This window comes from Bombus huntii, chromosome 5, assembly GCF_024542735.1.
Source record: "Bombus huntii isolate Logan2020A chromosome 5, iyBomHunt1.1, whole genome shotgun sequence".
NCBI lineage: Eukaryota > Metazoa > Arthropoda > Insecta > Hymenoptera > Apidae > Bombus > Bombus huntii.
The window spans coordinates 18,527,167-18,548,474 of record NC_066242.1 but is presented as its reverse complement, the minus strand read 5'-3'; the positions used below and the strand labels follow the sequence as shown (position 1 = coordinate 18,548,474).

The window sequence follows — 21,308 nt, the reverse complement described above, 5'->3', positions numbered from 1 at the left end:
AAAGGACGATCACTCGGTCGGACACCTCTCGGTCCCTCGGCAGGGAAATCCTCCTCGAGTCTAGCGATCGAACGCAGTACTCACGGCCATTGGAAACGTCTTCGTCACCGATGTAATTCTCCGTTTTCTCCCGAGGGATCGATCGGAAAAAAAGGTCCGCTCGATGAGGAGGGGCCCGGCAGCCACGAAGACTGACTGGAGGCTCTTTGATTCGGCTTCTCAGCCGCGGTTCGTCGCCAAGGCCGCCTCGAATCTGGACGCATAAACATGCCAGGATCGTGGGACGTCACTCGCCATAATAACAATAAGAATCTGTCGGTCCCGTTCCCGGCAGTGGCTGGGCCCATGCGGCCCTCTCGCTCCTTCGGGAGCCGGAGATCCCACGTGATTACGACCACGGGAGCGTCTTCACAAATCACTCGACCGCTCGAGGAGAGCAGAGCGCTCCTTCCGCTCCTTCCGCTCCTTCCTCCGCCCCCTACGACAGATATTCCTCTCTGCTTCTGCTTTGCCCCCTTTGCTTCTCTCTCTTCCTCCCTCCCTCTGCCTCTCCCTCTGCCTCTCCCTCTCCCTCTCCCTCTCCCTCTCCCTCTCTTTCCGTTTCTTTTTCTCCTTCTAGGCCCCCTGTACTCGCTCGATGTCGCGAGCTATTCCATTTGCGGTGTACTCCTGCGCAACTTGCCAATAAGTTACGTCCGGTAGCCTCGTTTCGCTTATCGGAGGACACTTAACCGCGCCGCCGAGGAATGCGTGGGCCGCGAATTGATGGGGGCAGAAACGCGCCGAGAGAACGTCAGAGTTTTCGAGTTTGACGCGTCCCCCGGACGTTGTGCCGCGACCGTAACTGTTGCCTCCGGTTATCCTGTCCACCGTTTTCTAGTTACGAAACAGCTGCGAACGATTAGGTCGAACTCGAATTTACGTCGCTGAATCCTATTACTCGTCTTCGTCGTGGTTATCAAGAATCACGTACATCGGCACTTTTTAAGTTCTCGACTTCGTTTCGCATCCGTGGATATGATTCGTTGTATCCTCCAAGAGTTCCAACAGTTCCGATAAAGTTCGATAAAGTTGTGCGATTTGCGACGGACTCGTTATAGCAAGAGAATAACTTTTCGTCGAAGCGAGAATGTTTCGAGCGAATAATTTGAAAGAAAATTAAGGAGAGAGCTCGTTCAGGATGAATCTTTCATGGATTGGGCAGCCGAACGGAACTAAACGAATCGAACGAATTAACTGTTTAAAACGATTTCAAGCTGTCAGATTATACTCCAGTTAGTATTATTTGGAGCATAAGGTAGGGAAAACCGATGCCGTGTTTAAACCACATAACGAAAAATTTTGTCAACGGCAGCTATATTTAGTGAAACATTTCGTGCTATTACTTTCGCTATGACAGATTAAAAGCACTTTCGCTTGTCGGACGCGTCTTACAAACGTATTTCATGCTCTACGAAACGTTCGGAAATTGAATATATAACGACGTATACGAATCGTATACAGAACTTACGAGATATTTAGTTGTACAAATAGTTGGTACGAATATAGATAGATTTCGCAGAGATCGGAAAAATATTTACTCAGTCGTCTGTAATATTAACGGTTTAAGCCAATTTGTTTTACTAAATATAGATTTACACCGGTAAATGTGTTGTAATTTCCATACGGACAGAGATTCGGAATTTACAGATTGGATTGAAATTTGGTCGATAAACTCTGTGCCAATGTCGTGACAGTGCCCTTTCATTACGGTTCGTTACTAAGGATTATACGCGATATTCGATAAGATTCGCGTAAAAGCTTTCCATGGTAAATGTAAGAGTATTTTTGCGATATACGCGTTGCGTATCGTGTTCCGGAGATCGAAATGAAATACGTTGCCTTTAAGAATGGAAGAGCGCGGAGTTTCGAAAGCGACGCCGCATTGCGAAAAATGGCTCGTTTTCTGTTGAAACTTACGGTAACGTTACGAAACGCGTATAAACCTGTACCAGGCAAACAATGTAAAGTATCCTCTATAGGGTATTGCTTCGATCGCGGTGACGCTAAATCGGAAGAACGCAAAGGATCGGTCCGCCTGTCCGACGCCGCCTAATAAAACATTCGCTCACTTTATCCGCTTGAAAAAAAAGTCAGACCGACGGAAACAGAGGGAGGAGACAGCCGATTATAGCCGATCGCTTTGCCCACGACGCTGGGGCACGTTCGAAGATAATATTGGGAGTATCGTCTCCCTCGGGACGCGAAGGGAAAGGATGGAGATCGCCCCCGCATAACACAGCGGCAACGTTCGACGTCGCGCCGCACCGCCGCGCAGCCAATTAAATAAATATTCGTTGACATCACGGCCGCGTCGCTTCTACAAACTGGCCCCTCTGCGCTCGTCCGAAAGCAACCGATCCTCCTGCCTTTTCCATCCTGCCTCTCTGCACCCTGTTCCAACGATTCCGGCGTTCGTCTAACAGCCTTTCTTTCGACGTTCGTTTGAAATTTTTCCTAAGAAAACTGCGGATAATACGAAAAATTGATCTTTCTCCGATCAAGTTAATTCGAAACGAAATTACGATCGCAAAATCGATCGAAAGCCAAATAGATCGACTTTATGGAAATTCTGGCATTTTAATATCCGGGCAATTGAATAACCGTCGATAAGGTGGATCGATCGGTCTTGGAGATCTTAAAGATTTATCGATTAATTTATCGTCGCGAAGGAAAGTATGCGTGGAAAGGAAGAAAAAAAAAAAAAAGAGAAAAAAAAAAGAAAATGATCCCACGATCGTTCTTGCGCAAGTTCGATTACGATGATACGCTTCCGTTTGTATCGTAATCGACGTATGTATTCTCTCGTGATGCTACGTAGATCTCTCCTAATCCGTACTAGTTTGATATCGCTCGAGAAAGACAGCTCTCAACACTGGAATTCTCGAGCTAAAGTCCGACTCATTGGCCATTTAAAAGTTGATTCTGGCATCGCGTTTCAGTCGTAGGAAAAATGTATCCGAAAGCGTCCGTGGGCGTGCGCGCGCGTTGTTCGAGTCCTCTATGACACCCTGTCCTTTGCCGAAGGTGTCGGTAGATGTTCCCGGAGGCCGGCCAGCGGGGACAAGCGAGATATATCGTCCGGCCGGCTGTTAATAAGACGAGACAATGCCGGGGACGGCGAATGTGTGCGTGTGTGCTTGGCCTGGTCTCACGAGTGAGGCCACGGGCGTTCATATGTTTATTAGCCGGACCCCGCATAAATAACGCGGCTATAAGAACGAGAGAAGAAAGGGTGAAAGGAGGGGCCGGACGAGGGCCCGGCAGAGATCGGCCGAGTAAATTGTCACACGCTCTCTCCGTTCTGAGGGAACAGGGAATTGGGGTGGTGGGCCCGGAGGCCCCTGATCGGCCGGGAAGAAAGAGCAGCGGGTGGAGAAAGATCCTATCCCGAGGTGGACTGCGCAGAAAAGGCTAGCGATGAGCTCAAGACGCTTCCAGTCGTCTGGAACTAGATCCGCGCGACCTTTCTCTCTCGCACCTCTGACTCGCGATAACGCTGTAACGTTGCTTTATAAATGGCTCTCGGTGACGGTAATCGACGTTACGATCGAATTTTTTTTTTTCCTTCTTTCTTTCCTATTTCTTCTTTTTCTCTTTTCTTCTCTTCTCTTTTTCCTTTTTCTTTCTTTCTCTTTTCTTTTTTCTTGCCCCGTTATCGATCCAGCCGACCGACCATATTTACAAGCGTTCATTAATACGGAGGCAAATGAATTCCGAGAGGAAAAAGATCGTTTCTCGGTTCGCTTTAATCGCGATGGATGGCAAAGGTGTGTCGCCTTGACCCCTTTATGAATGTTTACGTTACGAACAGCGCGTCGTATTTCAAACGTGTGAATCGTAAGCGACTACGAAGAGATAGGAATATACGTCTTTATCGTTATAATATTCTACTATCTATGTCTATATATATATATATATATATATATATATATATATATATATATATATATATATATATACGTACTATCGTTGGTTAATGGTCAAGGCTCAAGGTGGATTTTTCGAAATAGATATAGCAGAAAATCAAATAGAACGGGATCGCGCGAGACGAAGAAGCAACAGGAAGAATCGAGTGCCCATCGCTAGAAGCGACCTGTCCCCGAGACAGAGGACAAGGGCCCTGGCAAGGGATGGGGAAAAGAGAGGAGAGGGTAGGAGGAGATGGACCGAGAGCCGGGCCTACCTAATTTACCTCCCAGATAATACGGCATAATTAAAGCAAAATGTAACGTCGCTGGCAATTAAAACAAATTTATGCGACCGAGATCCGCGATCGGCCGACCCGAGCCCCTTTCTGCCGGCCTTGGCCGCGTCCCTGCCTCCTGTCGCGTCGCCGCCGCGCCATCGCGAACCCCGTCGGGCATTATTATCGTTATTGGCAGAGAAACAGGGTGGGATATCGGCGGACCAGCGTTCGCGAAATATCGAAACCCAACGAGGGATGAGAATAATCGAACGAAGGTTCTCCATACACGATTAACGTTTCGTTTGAATTAGTTTGTGTGTAGCTCGTACGATACCACGATACGATATGGGATTGCGAAGTAGCGGCGATACATTTTAGATGGACGCGGTTCGTGCTGTAGGAAATATTTGAACGTTGATATCGGTAAACGATATATAGACGATAATGATAACAACAGGAACGATGTACAACAGGTAAACAGAGTACTAGAAATTCCAGAAGAAAGGTGGCGGCGTCGTTCGATCGTATCCGGTACTCGCTACAAAAGTCATCTAGATCGTAATGGAGGGAACGCAGACGCAGAAAAGATATAAATATAAATAGGAGGAAGGGAAGAATACTGGGTGATCGTTGTGAAAAACGAAGGTAAGGTTCCTTCGATCGTTAGAAAGTTCACCGCGAGACCAGGAATCGCACGACGTCGCGGTACTCGGCCGACGGAACGAGGCAAAAGAAGCGGCAGGTATTCTCGCAGCGACCTTCGTGGACAAAAAAGTCAAAGTGCGCGAGAAAGAACGAAGAAGGAGGCAAAGAAGAAGAGCGGGAGAGCTGGAAGCCGCGTAAGAAAGCGATCTGACGTAGCCCGGTACTCGGAATACTCGGAAGACTCGGAAGACACGGCCGGCCAACCGTCTACCATCTCATTTTGCAGCAACCATTTTTAACAAAAATTTGCACAACCAAACCGGTTTGGCCGACGTTAGTTTTCAATTTTATTCGATCTTACGTATTAACCTGTAGGCTGATATTCGAAAATGAAATCACAGCATTATTATATTATGGCAATACCCCTTCGACGTTATAAGCTGGAACAGAGAGATCCGACGAGCAATTTGTAGAATGGAAAATTACTAGCGAAGAGCGACTGTAACGTTGTTCGGCCGACAGGCAACGATTTGCCCGTGGCGAAGAAGAAACACCACCGATAAATCCGATTCTCAATATCTCGGTCCCTAACGATCCAGATCGGTAACTGCACGATCTTATTAGCGACGTAAGTCGCTGGCAAAAAGAGCGGATGCCGGTGGAAGAAGCCGGTTGCGAGGCGAAATTCATGCGCGACGCTGCCGAGAGTTGTGCAACGTGGAGAGGAGGAGGAGAAGGAGGAGGAGGAGGAGGAGGAGGAGGAGGAGGAGGAGGAGGAGGAAGAAGAAAAGGGGGCCGCCGCGGTCGCTGAAATATCCGTAGATAAATTGACGTCAAATCGGATTTTATTGGAAGGCGGAGGGGGCGAGGCCCCGAAGACGCGAAGAAAGGTGATAGAAAACAGGTCCGGTCTCGCCTCGAGCGAGCCACAACTATTTCGTGTTTTTCGTCTCGGAGGTTCCGATGCCGTGCCGCAGCCGCCGCTATCGCTGCGCCATCTGCCTGACAAACCCGCGCCATCCTCATGAATACGTCATGTCATATCTATTCTTTTAGCAAAGGGAGAACGAACGGCCACCATAAACCCACCGTGGTCCTCTCGCGCTCCCGGTTCTTCCAGTTCGCCAGTTTCGACCAATTCGGAATTCAAGGGACTCGGCCGTGAGACTCGGACCTGCTGTAACGCCATAGGCGCGGCGCGGCGTGGCGTCGCGATCCCAACGGGTCCCCTGGCTACCGGACCCTCGACTGTACGCGGTGCCGGCCAACGCAACAGCGAGGCTGCGGCCTGGCACAAACCAGGCTAATTTATTCGCCTCTCGGACTCCACTGTGAAGCGGCGTTTTGTCTTTTGTTCGTCGTTCGATGCTCCTCCAACGGGGCTACTGCCACGCCGTTGCGCGTTCCTACTTGCTACTCGTCCTCCTTCCTGCTCTCTTCGTTCCACGGGGTTGTTTGTTTCTACGATTGACCGACGCTCGAAATTAGTTGTCGCTGGCTGGTTGTTTTCGCGACAGGCGAGTTATTCGTGCCAATTTCATTCGGTTAAATGATGGAACTTTTATAGGTATCCGAGAGCCGGACTCCGGTCCGCAGTTTCTCCAGTATACAGTTTAAATGGAAAGTCAGATGGAGTAATTTATCAAATCTAGATTAAATCGGAGAGTTCGAGGCAGATTTATATTTATTTAAAGAATGTAACGCTTTTATCCCGAATTTTCCATACTTACTTCAACGAAAATAAAGAAAGTTAAAATAATAAGTTGATTCGTCGTTGCTTCTCTTAAGGGACGTTCGATCAGCCTTTCGTTCTTCGTACGGAGCTCCGTCGTTATCGTTTTAGGAACGAAATCGCAGCTTGAATCGTTTTCCGTTGCATACGTAAGTATATTTTGTCGTTTGTCGCGACACCGTATCTGACATCGGTACGTTACCTATCAAAAAAAAAAAAAAAAAAAAAAAAAAAAAAAAAAAAAAAAAGAGGACGAATAAATTTCCATGGTAGAAGCAAGTTTTATATACACAGAGAGCCGATGAAGATGCCTAAGAGTAAAAATATCGACGCCGATATCGTTCCGGGGAACCGGACGAACCGGAGCTTTCTTTCGTAAAAGAAAATGTGGCGCAGAGGCGAACCAACAACCGAAAACGGAGAAAGAAGGGAGGAGAGAGGAGGAGGTTGTCGGTGAAAGCACGACTCTTTATCCGCCAGCCTAATTGAACGCAGCGCAATCTAAACGACGTCGATTCGCAGGGGTGTTAACACCGTAGGCAGAGACCTCTGCCACCTGCTGCAGCGGATTTTCTGCGGTCCTTTAACCCTTCGACAACTTGCCGAAACGTTCGGAAAAGGTAAAACAAAAACTCGTACGCCGTTGTATTACAAATTTCATCTGCCTGGCTAGAAAAAGGAACAGGTAGAGCGGGAACACGTTCTATTCGGGTTGTTTGTCTAACGCGAAAGGGCGAAATGCACATGTTCGCGAAAGTAACTACCGCTGGTAGAAAATGAACGCGTGACAAGGTGTTTAATATCCAGCCGTGTTTCTAGGGTCGTTCGTTTACGGGAATTTTCATTCGTTCGTTTTATCCTCGTCTAGGTATCGTACAATTTTTAGTCGTCCAAATAACGAGAAACCGTGTGCCTAAAAGCAACGCGACAGTCAAGATGGACGCGTTATCGATTGCGAGTAACTACAAGTTTCGCCAGTTTCCGTTGAACGGGAAATACAGGAAACGACGAAGAAGCTGACTATTATCGAGATATCGGTACCTGAACCCGAGCAAAGCAGGCTTTATCCCTGCATAGGATGCCACCCAAGAAAGAAAGGCGAGAAAGATTCCAATGGCGTATAAAAATTATTTATCGCCACGGGTAAGGGGGACGCGTTAAGGGGACCGTTGAAAGATTTGGGACGGTGTTTGGGAGAGACGAGTGGAACAGGTAGACGAGGGTAAAAATTCACCACCACAGGTGTCAAAACCTGGCGCCGGCGCCTGCTCAGCCACCCACCCTTTTCTCTATTTTACCTGTGAGCTACGGGTTAGCCGATGGTTGCGCAAAAATTACGGGTCGTAAAATAATTCGAGACAAAAGAAGGGGCTTTCCCCTGCAGTGTTAATGCTTTAACTGTGTTTCACCGGGATGTGTTTGTTGTTCGTTTAGCGCGCGCGCGCGCGCGTCCACACCTGAATTTTACGTCTCACAATGCGCATGCAAACACGCTGGCAACATTTGTATGAGAGGAAAATGCGTATTTCGCGAACCGACCCGATGGTTCTCGGCCAGCGTTCCACGCTGCTCTTCTTTCCTAGCGCAGAGTAAGAATCGCGCTCGAAGCTCTCCGTGAAAAGGTGAAACGATCGTTCTTTTGGTACGCCAAGTATACTCTTGCGAGACGTTATGGAAATTAACGGGTATTTTCCGAAGAGTTAACATTAAGAATTAAAAACGCTGTGAAGAGTGACAAAAGCTTTGCGAATAGTTTGACAAAGACGAGCGACAGAAAGCGACTATCTATAACGAGTCGTTGGTAGTAAAGTTGTAACGTTGGAAAAAGAAGGAAGCCGGCCGATTCGCGAGTAAAACGAGTAACTATCGATGAAAGAAAGTACTCGGTTAACGAACAGAGAAGGCAGTGTCTACGCCAGGAAAAGATATAAAACGACGTGGTAAGAGAAACCACGTGTCGTAACGTAGCACGCTGTATATGGATGTTAAAATAGTATCGTACGTAATGCCTCGTTTCTAATAATAGAAATATATTAATTTTATCGGCTATCGGTAACACGATGCAATATGAAATCTAACGTAGTAGCTCGACGTATAGAACGTGGCATAACGTGCTAAATTATGGTACATCGCGTCGAAGCACGATACGCGTTGGAGCTGTGCGATAATTCGTAGAATACGTTATATAGCAAAGTACAAGACAGACAAATGCAGACGGTACTAGACGCTATAGCGTGAAATTACCTACCTACTAGCTAAGCCTTGTTACTACGCCTGAAAGGTTGAGTCACGCAATTAGGCTAAAAGTCGTATCCCGCTTTAGATCGTAAAGAAACTTAGATAAAAAGAAAGAACGAACGAAAGGGTTGAACGGTTTAAGGAAAATCTAACTTGTTAGGTTCTGCCATTTCCACGAATACGGGTATCTACGTTACGATACGCTGAGAATCTAAGAACGAGCATATAAAAATTTCGTAAAGTTAATGGTAGAGTCGATCTTTCAAACTTTTCGAGGGAAAAGATATTCAGGGTCGACGGAGAATACGTTGATAAGGAAAATGAAAATTTCAACGACACGATGAATCGGTTGGTAAAATCTAGAATGCCGAATCGAAGAAATGCAGCGAACGCGTAGCATCAAGCTGGGAAACCGCGCGCTTCGAACATCTCGAAGCAATCGTCACCGCAAAGTAGCTGCATGGTAGAAAAGCGCAAACCGCCAAAGAAACGCCGGTCGTTCGATCGCGAGCCAAGAGCTCTAGCTTTAAAGCGCAACTCGCAAGAGAAGAGAAATGGAGAAAGAAATGGAGGAAGGGGGAGAGCGAGAGAGGGTAATCCTTTCTGCGATAAAAGTGCACGCAACGACGGCGGATCTTTGGCAGCACCTGAACCTTGGACCTTCTCGCCTTACCCCATACCGTCCCTCTCCGTCGAATCGTCGATACTCCTACGATCCACCTGTTCTCTTCCTCCGGCATCGCATGATAGAGTATAACCGGCCGCTTCAAAGCGGAACAGCCGGGTAAAAGGGAGCCGGGCCGAAGCTCTCGAAGATTAAAGCGCGCTGACACCTTAAAGACGAGGCCAGAATGGGCTCTGCCGCGTCGCTGGAAGGGGCGAGTCAGCCAGCGGACAGCCTTTTCGGGATCGAACGTTAAGGGTTGAACGTACCCCCGGATCCTATTGTCGAAAATACAGATTCGAAGGAAACGTTTGTCGATTCTCCGCGAGGCACGCGCGCTCTGTTTCTTCCGGAGGGCAGAAGTTGCCGTAATTAAGCAAATGGAATAAATTTGTCTGCTGCGTCGGATACATGGAAAAATCTATGAAACGGTCTTCTTAAATTTTAGACGAAACCGAACGTACTTTGCCGGCTATCTGGCTTTTTATTCGATGTTTGGGTAGGCAAGTTACCGCGCGGAGAAACCGCACGAACGTTACAAATGTCACGGACGAGACTTTACTTGGCTGGAATTTCTTCTTCCTTCGGAGCTCGCTACGATCGGACCAGCGCGATTAAATGTTTTGCCATCGGTGAATATTAGCTGAACGAAAAGTAGAAAAGTTGGCGAAAGTATGGTTCGTCTTCTTGGTTTGCCGTATCCTCTCGTTTCGAACGTTTCCGAGTGAAGCAGCTTTTTTCGAAAGACGAACGAGCTCCAGATTTTATCCACGTTACTTTTTTTATACGAAAGAGTTGGTAAAAAAAAAAAAAAGAAAGGGTTGGGAATAGTCTATCGCGTTAATAGAGAAGAAAATAGAGAAGAAAGGTATCTTTCTTTTTTCTTTTTTTTTTTTTTTTTTTTTTGTTTCTCGCGTCGCTTTCGAATTACCATCGTAAATCTATATCGATGGGATAGGTTATCGAATCGAATGAAACAGGCACGCGTAACCTACGCGTTGAAACGATTCTCGCGTTAGGGAGGAACGTCGGATGTATCCGCGGAAAAACGGATCGCAGCTGAACGAGTTAATTTCCAAGGCTAAGGTTTGCCGGCGCTGAAGGTGCAGCGAAACATCGATAAGCTCCGTCCGCGTCCGATAACGCGGAACGAGAGCGGATCGCGGAAAGAGCGACGACGCTGAGGACGCCGGTACGATCGCGCAGCGTTTGTCCGGCGTTGCTATAAAAACCGCGTCAGCGCGACGAGAATACAATCGGCGAGCGCGGCGAGCACGGCACGCGCGGTGGGGAAGCCGTAGAGTGGAATATTCACGCGGCATATAAAATCATAGAGACACGAGTGGCTCGCTATAATAATGCATAAGGGGGCGGAGCAGCGTGTGACGCAGGCCACGCCTCGCGCAACCTGCCGCATGGTGGGGCGAAGACGCGCCGGAAGGGGAACCTGTCGAGACCTAGCTCGAGTGGGGAGTCACAGAAACACGACCGAAGCTCGAGCAGAAAATCATCCGGACCCGTCACGCGGAAATTTTCGCTTTTCCTTCGACCTGCCGCTGCGCCTCGCCAAAACTATGGACAACCGATGACCGTACACGAACCGAACGATTCTATTTTTTGGTTGTACGTGATCGGACGGGATCGATAGGTTGGACAACGAGCTCGTAAGTTGCCGTTGCTGATCGATCCGAGAATATAACGGACGTAGACGAATTTTCGCTCGAAGCGATTCGTTCGAGCAATACGGCGGACTTTTCTCTCGTAAGAAGGAAGCGAAGAAGGCGAGACGACTGCGACGAACATCCAACGAGATACGGTACGTACGGATGAACGTTAGGAAGTTAGTTGGATGACGGACAAGAGCGCGAGAAGAGCGCGAGAAGAGAGCGAAGAGATGAGTCGCGAGGCGCAAACGTAGGATAGAAGGATGACGAGACACGGTGTTCGTTGGGTGCAACCGGCGATGATTAAATTAGAAGGGAAAATCGTTCGCAGTCTCGACGAGACTGGATTTCAGAGCTGGGAGAATTCAACGAAAACGTATTTCACGCCGGTTTTACCGACTACCTGGAACAACGCTTCGATCGCGAGAGGATCGCGAACGAGTTATTCGTATCCTAACGAACGTGAACGTTTTTCTTACACGGTTGCACACAGGTATGCGTTTCATTCTCGCTTACGATACGCTAAACGCAACGCAACGCGACGCAACGCGACGCAACGCGACGCAACGGATAGACCGTGCGCGCGGTGCTCTCCATAACCTCGTAGATTTCTCACCGTGATTTCCCTTCCCTTTTGAGACGTCCGAACGAGCCATTTCTTTTCCGCGCCAAATGCTCGTTATGCCGTAATAACGGTTAATCCGGAGGAAGAAATGGCGGCAGCGGGGAACAGATGCAAACGAAATCGTTGAAACGAATAGGCGCATGCACGGCATAAAATTAAGTGGATTCCGCGAAGCAGTGCGCGATCCTCGGCGCGGATAGCGGCGCGAGCAACTTTCGGAATTAGTATTTCATAGTTAAACGCTGTGTCCCCGTAGGCCGTAGGCTGCGTCAAGTTCCCACGTTGGCTCGGCAACGAGCGATTAATTTACCATCACATACGTAAGTTGAATAGCAACGGAAGTCGAACGCTTCACGGTATACGAATACTTTTTTTCGACCACTGTACTTATCGAATTGATTCAGATTCACGAGTACACATTGAACTTGATCCCACCCCTGGCGAGCGTGGGTCGCGTTGGAGGGAGCGCGCGACCGATGGTGGGGCCGCCGGTGAGTCGAGCGTCGGGGAGGAAAGCGCGCGCAGGCCTCTCCCCTCCGACCCCACCAAGACGCGACGGGCAGCGCAGGAGAGGGGCGCCGCGACGTCAGGCCCAGAGCTGGTCCGTCCGTCGTCCGGCCGACTCGAGGCACCAGAGCTGCGGATTTCGCGCGAGATATACAACCATAAACACACATATACACAGGTTCGCGCACGTACGTAGCCACGCACGCACGCACGAACGCACGCACGCACGCACGCACGCACGCACGCACGGACGCACGGACGCACGGACGCACGCACGCGGCCAAGCAACTACGTAGCCAAGCACGAACGAACGTGTAAGCACGCACGCGGTGTCCCGCGTGGACAGACGGACAGAGTCTCTCGCTCTCTCGGTGGTACACGTGCGCACATCGGTCTGTGTCGTAGCCGATCCACGGGTAGAAAAAAGAGTCGAGTGTGTGAGAAAATAGGAAACACGGTACGACGTATCGTCAGTGGAAGAGAAAAAGGGAGTTGGTCGCGGGCGCCACGTGCCGTCTCGAGAAACTCGACGAGTGCCGCGACAGCTTACCGGGATGGCTCGAGTGTGTTATTACTGGCCGAGTTGAAACGTCGCCGGTTCTATCCGCATGGGATCGTTCAGGAAGTGGATTAGCGCGCGAGGGGAGGTGTGGCTCCCTGACAGTGTCGATGGTGAAGTACAGCAGTGATTCGATTAACCAGCGACCGGAATCGTCGAGTGCGGAATCGACGCGGTCCTCGCCGCGGCGCGGACCGATCGCGTGTCGGCCCGTCTCAGCGAGATATTAGTCCCGATTCGTTGCCCGACGAACTGGATCACCGGCGGTCGCCAACAATCCGAAAGCGATCAACAGGCTAGAAGGAATGTCACGGAGAAAGCAGGCTCGACCAAGCCGTGCCCACCTCGAGGAGGATCTTGTCCACGGCCCTCTGCTGATCAACGCCGTACGAAACGTGAACCAGACCCGTAAGTGAATATCATCGAGCGCGATACGTACGAATCCGGATCTAGGAAAATAGCGCGCACGCACGCACGCACGTACACAAGCGCTCTCACACACACACACACACACACACGCACACACATACACGCAACACGCGCGCGCGTCACACACGTACACACTGCCCCCTCCCCCCTCTCTCTCTCTCTCCAGTGCTCTCGCGCGTTAGATTAGGCGAGAAAGGGTCGTTAGCCGTTGTTACCTTGCCGCTGTCGAGTAACCTGTGTCGAGCCGTTTTTCTATTATTTCACCGTACGTCGATGGCCGTGGCGAAACAGTGAATCGAATTCTGCGAACGTATCGGCCCGCGTTTGTGAAAATGTTTTCGAATGGTCGAAAACGGTTAGACAAACGTGTTACGGAGTAACGAGGACGACGAGAAGGATGCTGGATAGGAGATCGTGCCTGCGCGGAGAAGCAGCGACAGTTTGGACGCCGCGTGATGCGATTGAAATTCACCTTGAAGTTGAACCGTTCAAGATCGAAAGACACTCGATGGAGGAAATTCCGTGTAACCGGTCGATCCTGCGACCACCTAGCTACGTATCAAAGAAATTCGAATGGATCGCATCGATACGCGGCTCCGTTTCGCTTGATACGCGGCTCGTGGGCTATGCCACCGTGAGTGATTCTCTTTGCTCGTCCTCCGATCGCGGACAAACGTCCGTTTCTAAATAATAATTATTTATTCGCGAGAGCGAATCCTTCCGCACAGAGGATGCATCTACGACGACGTTGCGCGGATCGTTGTTTCGTCGCGATGACTTTCGAGCATCTTTTCGTCGTTCTTCTATCGTCTGTCCTGATCTAAGACGACTAGTTCGATATCCACAACTTTCTAAAAGATCTTCTACCAAGATAAGCAAAACGCTCACCATCAGGTATTGAATTCTACATCGGGCTTGGGACATGTCGCCCATTTCACGTCACAAAAGTTGTTGGCGGAGCTTCGGTAAACTCTCCTTCGAGCCGCATTGAATTCGACGACGAAATATCGATGATCTTGTAACGAGAAGCCAGGTTATCGAATATCTGTCAACTCGCAGAGGAAATGTAACGCGTACGAGTTACGTTAAATGGCAAGGTAGGCAAATAATAACAATAATAACAACTATCGTAGAGACGATAGAGATGATAGAGAAGAGTCGGACGTTTTATGAGTCGGTTGAATAACTGGAACGCGAGAATTCGTAACAATTATCATACCGTATTAGTTATTAGATATTAGGTATCAGTTGTTAGTGATTGGTTGTTAGTTATTGGTTATTTGTTATTAGTTGTCGGTGGATGCGCTGTCGTTGATTATTCCGTGCTCTTAGCTTCGTGTAACGAACGAGCTTCGACGACGTACGAATGTCGTACTTGGCTCGTAACGATACATTTTGGTGCACTCGAGCCACTTTTACAGGAAACAAGCGATTAAAACAGGTTGGAAAGGAAGGTGATGCAATGGTGGCCGTCGGCGTGGTGGCGCGGCGCGCCGAGAGATCAGCCGCGAGTGTCATCGAAACTCGATTCACAGAAGCTCTCCGTCGGACTCGTAGCGGCGCGACCCGTCAACCAACCGCTTCGAATCCGTTTGTGGTCAAAGTGCGCGAAAAATATCCTGCCGTTCTCGTTCCTAATAGCATCGGTTTAATCGGTCTTCCGTAGCGAACGAACAGAAGATGGTTATTTTTCACGCGCTTGGATTCCAGACGAAGATCGAGAGGGGCAGACTGCCAGGTTGGCGTTTCGCGTTTCCCCGAAACCCGAGTGCTCGACTAGTAGAAGCAGGAGTTGGTCGATCGCGTTCCTTTTCAACTGGGAAACGCGAACAATCGAGGACAGGTTTCTCGTTTCTCGAGTGCGATGACCCGCACGAAAACGCGACGAGCGCTAAGGCCACTTGTCACTTGTGTTCGCGCGTGCCGTAGGTCGACGTTGAACTCGTTTCAGGCGTTTTGGCAACGTTCCGTGCCTGCGATTCTCACTTTTCTGCTAAATTCCTACTTATCCAAGCGTAATTTCTTTAACGAAAGTACGGTGGCGCTACGGGAACGATCGAGCAATTGTCCCGCGAAAGTTGCTTGTTTCTTGAATTTCGTTTCGAATGTCTTACGTCTCGGACAAACGCAAAAGAATCATCGTTGTTGAAAATATAAACGCTATTATAGAGTTAAGGTAACGTTTATCGTAAAAGAAACGTGCTTTGTAACGTAGGCAGCAAAAATAACATTGACGCGTACCTCTTAACGCTTGTTTCAAACGGTGGAGGTTAAACGTATGCTTCTAATAATCGAGTAAGTCGACTCCGATCTTGCCATTTCTTTGTTCGCCAGTTCGACCTCTTCTTCTTCTTCTTCTTTTTTTCACCTCCCTTGTTTCGTTATTCGATGCTTCACATAGATATCTATTTATCGACAAAATCGTACGTTTTCCCAAGAAATAAATATCAAATGTTTTTTAATACGAAAGTAGTTCCCTTTGAATTTGGCAAAATTGAACGATAACGTGGAATCTGCCGGGGCGATTTCTTTACGGTCACGGGGAGTTCTAGTTCGCGTGTAACGTCCTTCGTATTGGTGAAAAATATTAGTGAGAAGAGATGAAATCGTCCGACGACCCGATAAAACTAGAAATTTGAAAATTGAAGTAACTTGTAATTTCTCGATCGGTCTTAATAGGTAGCATGTATTTATAGGAGCCGTTCACCGATCATAGCGAACAATTTGCCAAGTTGCAGCAAATGGACTGCTGGAAACGCGTTATTTTTCTCTTCGCAGCTGAACATTCGTTTAATCTTCATCTTATCTATTTAATGAAATTTAGAAAATTAAAGAAAGTGGAATTAATGGATTCGGCTTGCGACCGCCTTGCGCATAAAATAATAAATTTCCCAAGTAAGGCACTAAAATAATTTTTGCAAGATAAAGTTTTATCAATTCGACGTTGACTATTAAATTCGTTTTAATTAAAAGAAACGCGTCGCAGTAAAGTTTCTCCAATTGTTTTGGACGAGTTTTCAAGTAGTTTTTCTCCTGTCGGTTAATAGAAAGTTATTTGTCACAAGTTACACGGAATTTCATCGAAATTAGTGTCTTCAATTTGATCGTACTCTTAAAAGTAATTGCCTACTGTTCGTTATTTACTTTTTGCGAGTAAACTTTTCATTCTTTCCGCTCGAGCTGAATACTTTTCGCTCGTATTATACGGAACAACTACGTAAGTCGATGATTTCACGGATTTCTCATAGCAGTTTCTCCTCTTTATGAAGCGTAATTACGCCAATTTTTTCATCTAGCGTCCTTTTTTTTCTTCGCAACATGGAAATATAAAAATGGCGAGCAAGCGAACGACAGACACCGGTAAACGAGACGCGAATCGCGTAGCTCGAGGGAAAGTTTCGGTAACGGATCGTGGCAGAGACTTTGTCGGGCGAATGTTCCTGTTAAAACTTGACAAGTGTCTGGTAGTGGTAATCTGTAAAATTACGAATAATTTTCTACTCTTTCCAACAAATACTCGGTTTGTATTCGGTCAAATCGAGTGAAATTGCATGTATATTGTTCGACTATAAATAAAGATTCCGCTGAATTATGGCGATAATATTTATTACCGGATGTAATAACGTAAGAGAGAAAGAAAGCAAAACCAACCTAGATACATAATAGTGGAACTAAATCGTGGGCATAAATTAACAAATAAAATGTACACAGCATAATCCGTTGCTAAATCTTTTTCAACGTAGCTATATCTTATAACCGAACCGAACATCTTAACAAACGCTTGAAATAGCGGAAAATCTTTTAACGTACGCTGTACACTGTATATATTAGCGAATCCGTTGATGCTGTAAACGATACTTCGTTTATGCTTTCTAGGTAATACTTTGTCCACGATTTCTTCAAACCGATTGTTTATATTTCTCGTATCGAGGTTTCCTCGAGCGTTAAACGGCGATCGATTGATTCGTTAACTTTTCGATCGCTTTTCTCAAACCTACTGCCTATCGCTTATCGCGATAAACCGAATTACTTTTCTTCAAAATTTCTAAACAGTTTTCGCTGGAAGCGAGGAAAGCAATACGGTTCTGTAACGCGATAACGTGGACTGCGCAGCTTTTTAAAGGTTTCGATCAGGTTTAATGGAATTAGAGAGCGATGAGGATTTTTAGCGTGAAATTAACTGTTTAGCTGCGACGGCGTCAGGCCCTTTGAAACCATGATTTAACCGTTCGTGTCCCTCGACCGTAGACACGCCATTTCTACAATGTTTTAACATACGCGATTTCTTTCAACCGCTATCGTTCATTTTCACCGTATACTTTGCCATATCGTAAGTGACGTACCGAGCGTACGATATTCTATCAAACTGTGCAACCAACTGTACCGTAGATACTCTTTTTTTATACTCTTTTTTTCAACAAATTTCTAACCTACTAACCAAAGAAAACGATTAATTTTAATTGGCAATCTGCCGAACATAGTAATTTCTCTATCGCTAAAACGATCAAGTCTATCACGACATATTTACATTTCCTTCCTTTCCAATTATACTAGAAACGTGCGAATGCTTATGAAAAATTAACGTTGACGTTTATTCAGACACTATACATAATTACATATACCTACCATAGATACCATTTCGATTATAAACATCTACATACACATACACCTATGTAATACACACTTGCGTGGAATATCTATTTTCAGTGTTATTTATGGATCTTCCACTTTTCTAATCCTGCAACAAGAATATTCGTAATTGTTGTGAGTCGCCTTCGCTTGTCGCGAATAATACCTTATACCATTGATCAAACATATTGTTTTATTCCAAGTTTCTATTCGCAGATTTTTTCTTTTTTTTTCTTTTCTCTTTTTTCTTTCCTCTTTTTCCTTTTTTTTTTTTCTTTTTTTTTTTTGTAATTGGAACTAGCAGTGCTATATATAGAAGTATAAATACAAGCAATAAGCTTGATCTATCGTGAATTTCCACAATCTGTCAAACAAGTTCGTCGCATTGGCATAAAATATTCGACAAACCGTTGCAATTAACATATAACCAAAAGAGTTAGAATTTGGTGAAAAACTATACTCGCTAGCCGGCGGATAGAGTCTCCGCGGCAATTTTTTCGATAAAGTCGACCGGTTAATTGATTAGCTCGGACGTATCCGAACTGGTGAAATTCCTTTGAGATCGAATCCTGCACGGTCGAAGAGAGAGAGAGAGAGAGAGAGAGAGAGAGAGAGAGGGTGAGAAGGAGAAAAGGGGAAGAAAAAAGGAATTGTTCGCGTGAAATTTCACGGAACCCTCGTGAATCTCACGCGGCACGCAGTCCGAAAAGAAACGCAGATAAGAAGTGCACCGGTGAATGGCGCGATGATAGGGTTTGCTGGATCCTCGTATTTTTTGTCTTTCGTCAGGTTCCGGTATTTGTAATGCTAAACTGTGGGTGGATATCGCCAGGAATTTGACGGAACGACCACGCGAAACCGGATTTCTCCGACATTCTGCAAAAAATTAATCAGAAACTAGCTATACGCGTTACAATTTCAAACGTTCGAACTTGTCGAAAATATGGAGAAAGAATTTTCGGTGTGATTTTCGGTATTTTCGATCGAGGTAATTTGATGAAAAGTAACTTGTTAGTAATTCGACGAGGAAGAGTCAAAATTCGTTGCAACGATTCAGATCCGTTTGAACGCAAACGTAATGGCACTCGAGAAACGGTAATAATTTAATATTAGAACTTCTGAAACGTGTGTTTGCGTGCGTGTGCGCGTGGTGCAACTGTAATTGAGAAGAAAGTGCCAAAGTATCAAAATGATAAATATTCGAAATGAACGTCACCGATGAGCTTAACGAAACGATGTCTTTTGCGTTTCGTTCGGTGTTTATCGTGTTGAACCGCAAATAAGGAACGCCGTAGCAAATCTAGGATATCATATTCTTCGAACAATGCGATAAAAATGGGGAAAGCCCGCAACAGTTATATTACAAATATTTCTTAATATTTCCTATACATATCCTAATATTTGATAAATTGTCCGATAAATTAACGATATTATAGTCTTGCGACAGCCAACCAGTCTTGTGAAGATAATTTTGATGACGAATGAAAAACAACTTGACGGAAAGGGCGAGCGCTACTTGCTTTCCTGGAAAAGTAAATAAACCAAGCTTGAAAATATTTCAAAGAATAATTCTATGGAGAATAATGGTATATCCCATCGTATCGTTAAATAATCAAATCGTAACGTTAAATGCAACCTGTAAGCCGATTACTTAACGACTAAGCGTTACCGTACGAGTCGAAAGGTGCGAAATCGAACGAGAACGATCGAATTGCTTGTACGCGAGGAAAAGTGACATTTCCAGTGACGTTGGGCGCGCTAAAAATTTCGCGTCTGTCTCTCGGCCATGATAAACTTTACGATCATCGTTAGGACGGGAAATTTACATTCGATAATAAATTCTCGAAAAGTTTAACAAAACAAGCTTGAACGAACCTCGCGATTTTGCCGATCGGAACTCGAGAATCTTGAAAATTCTGCAAAAATCGTTTTTTATGCCAAAGATTCCCGAAAATTCTGTTCTAAACGATATGCTCGTTTCTTTTCGAAAAAGTTCCCTTTCGATAGAGCGATTCGGTAATTTTCTGGAAATACGGTCGAAAAATAGATCGTACGCGCAAGAAAAGGACGCGCGTCGCTGAGTCACGGAGAAAAAAGTTTTCGATGATAAGCGCGTCTTTTAGTTCGAACAAAGTTTCCGCAAACATTTGTCAATTATTAGTTATCCATTGATAAGCCATATCATCGATCATAGTGCACGGTGCATTGTCGATTTCCCAGGAAATATTCTTATCTCTTTTTTAGATGTCGAAAAATGACCACGTAAAATAGAAACACGCCCGCGCGTTGCATCGTTTTCGATTACGCTTTTTACCAATCGTAATACAGAAACGTATGTACACCGTGGCTCAGCCGTTCGCAACGAGCTATTAAAACTTAATTATAAATTATCGACGAGAACGAACAACGGGCTGGAAATCTTCTTTCGTTCGGTAGGTGTCAACTACTTTTGCCGTTTAAGCTCTTTGTCGCTTATCGCAAATATTCCATTCAATACCGAATGAAAATATCTATCTCCGTTGCGTTTACGTTATTACATTCCCGTAAACGGTACTATGATAGCACATTGCATAGTAGCCTTAGAAACGATTTTGCGATCATTTCACAAATTACTTGCAATTTGTCCGTATTCTCCGACCAAACTTTTCAAATCCTATCGCATATCGCGATAAAAACCTGCTTACAAATGTATTAGTAAATGCGAATATCGTTGGCAGTCTATCTTCTGAACGGTTCTTGGAAAAATATACTACTTCCTATCGATCGAATTTTCCAAAATCACAATTACTCGGCTTGTTACCAGTTTTATTTTAACGACACGGTTCACGTTTTTTTTCACAAGATTCGTAAGCTTGTTTCACAAATGTCGGAAACGCTGGTGTTTCGTCGAAATTTTCCAAGCTATCTGTCTCTTGCGGAGAAGCAACTAATATTAAAATACGATTTAGCAGAGTGGAACGATTGTTACGGTGAAAGTGATCGTTCGTAAGATAGACAAAAATCTTATGTTTCCACGTTTATCCGGGAAACAAAGTCGTTTGACATTAAGTACAGATCTCGAGATGTTGCTGATACGACTAACATTAGCTGTTTCTTTTATGTATTATATATATATATATTCATTTTATATGTTATACGTCTGATATTGTTTGCAATGGCGGCATGGGCTTGCTGGTAGTGGAATAACGTTAACAGGGTTATTGTTCCTCGAATGGCCGGGAATACGAGATTCTCGCCGCTTTAAAATAACATCTTTTAAACGGTTAGATAGATTCGATAGACGCGCAACCTTTATTCGCAGATTCTTCGAATACGTGGTGGAAAGTCGCTGGAGCGTTGCGAAGATGTCGATGGATAGGCGATCGACAGGTCCAGTTTTCGAGTTAAG

At 46.0% G+C, this 21,308-nt stretch overlaps 1 protein-coding gene across 4 annotated transcripts in view; it reads left to right on the top strand.

Moving 5' to 3' along the window:
• LOC126865545 (homeotic protein spalt-major-like) overlaps nt 1-21,308 on the top strand; it is a 249,713-nt gene that overhangs the window by 162,208 nt on the left and 66,197 nt on the right. Inside the window, exons 1-2 of one of the 4 annotated variants that reach the window (XM_050618172.1) lie at nt 11,299-12,116; nt 12,201-13,270. The exons of 1 other annotated variant lie outside the window; for it this stretch is intronic. In XM_050618172.1, coding sequence (XP_050474129.1) covers nt 13,168-13,270 — 103 coding nt within the window. In that variant the 5' untranslated portion in view covers nt 11,299-12,116; nt 12,201-13,167. Of the gene's footprint in view, nt 1-11,297; nt 13,271-21,308 lie in introns of those variants that run through there. 2 more of the 4 variants (XM_050618177.1, XM_050618174.1) reach the window with 2 other exon arrangements.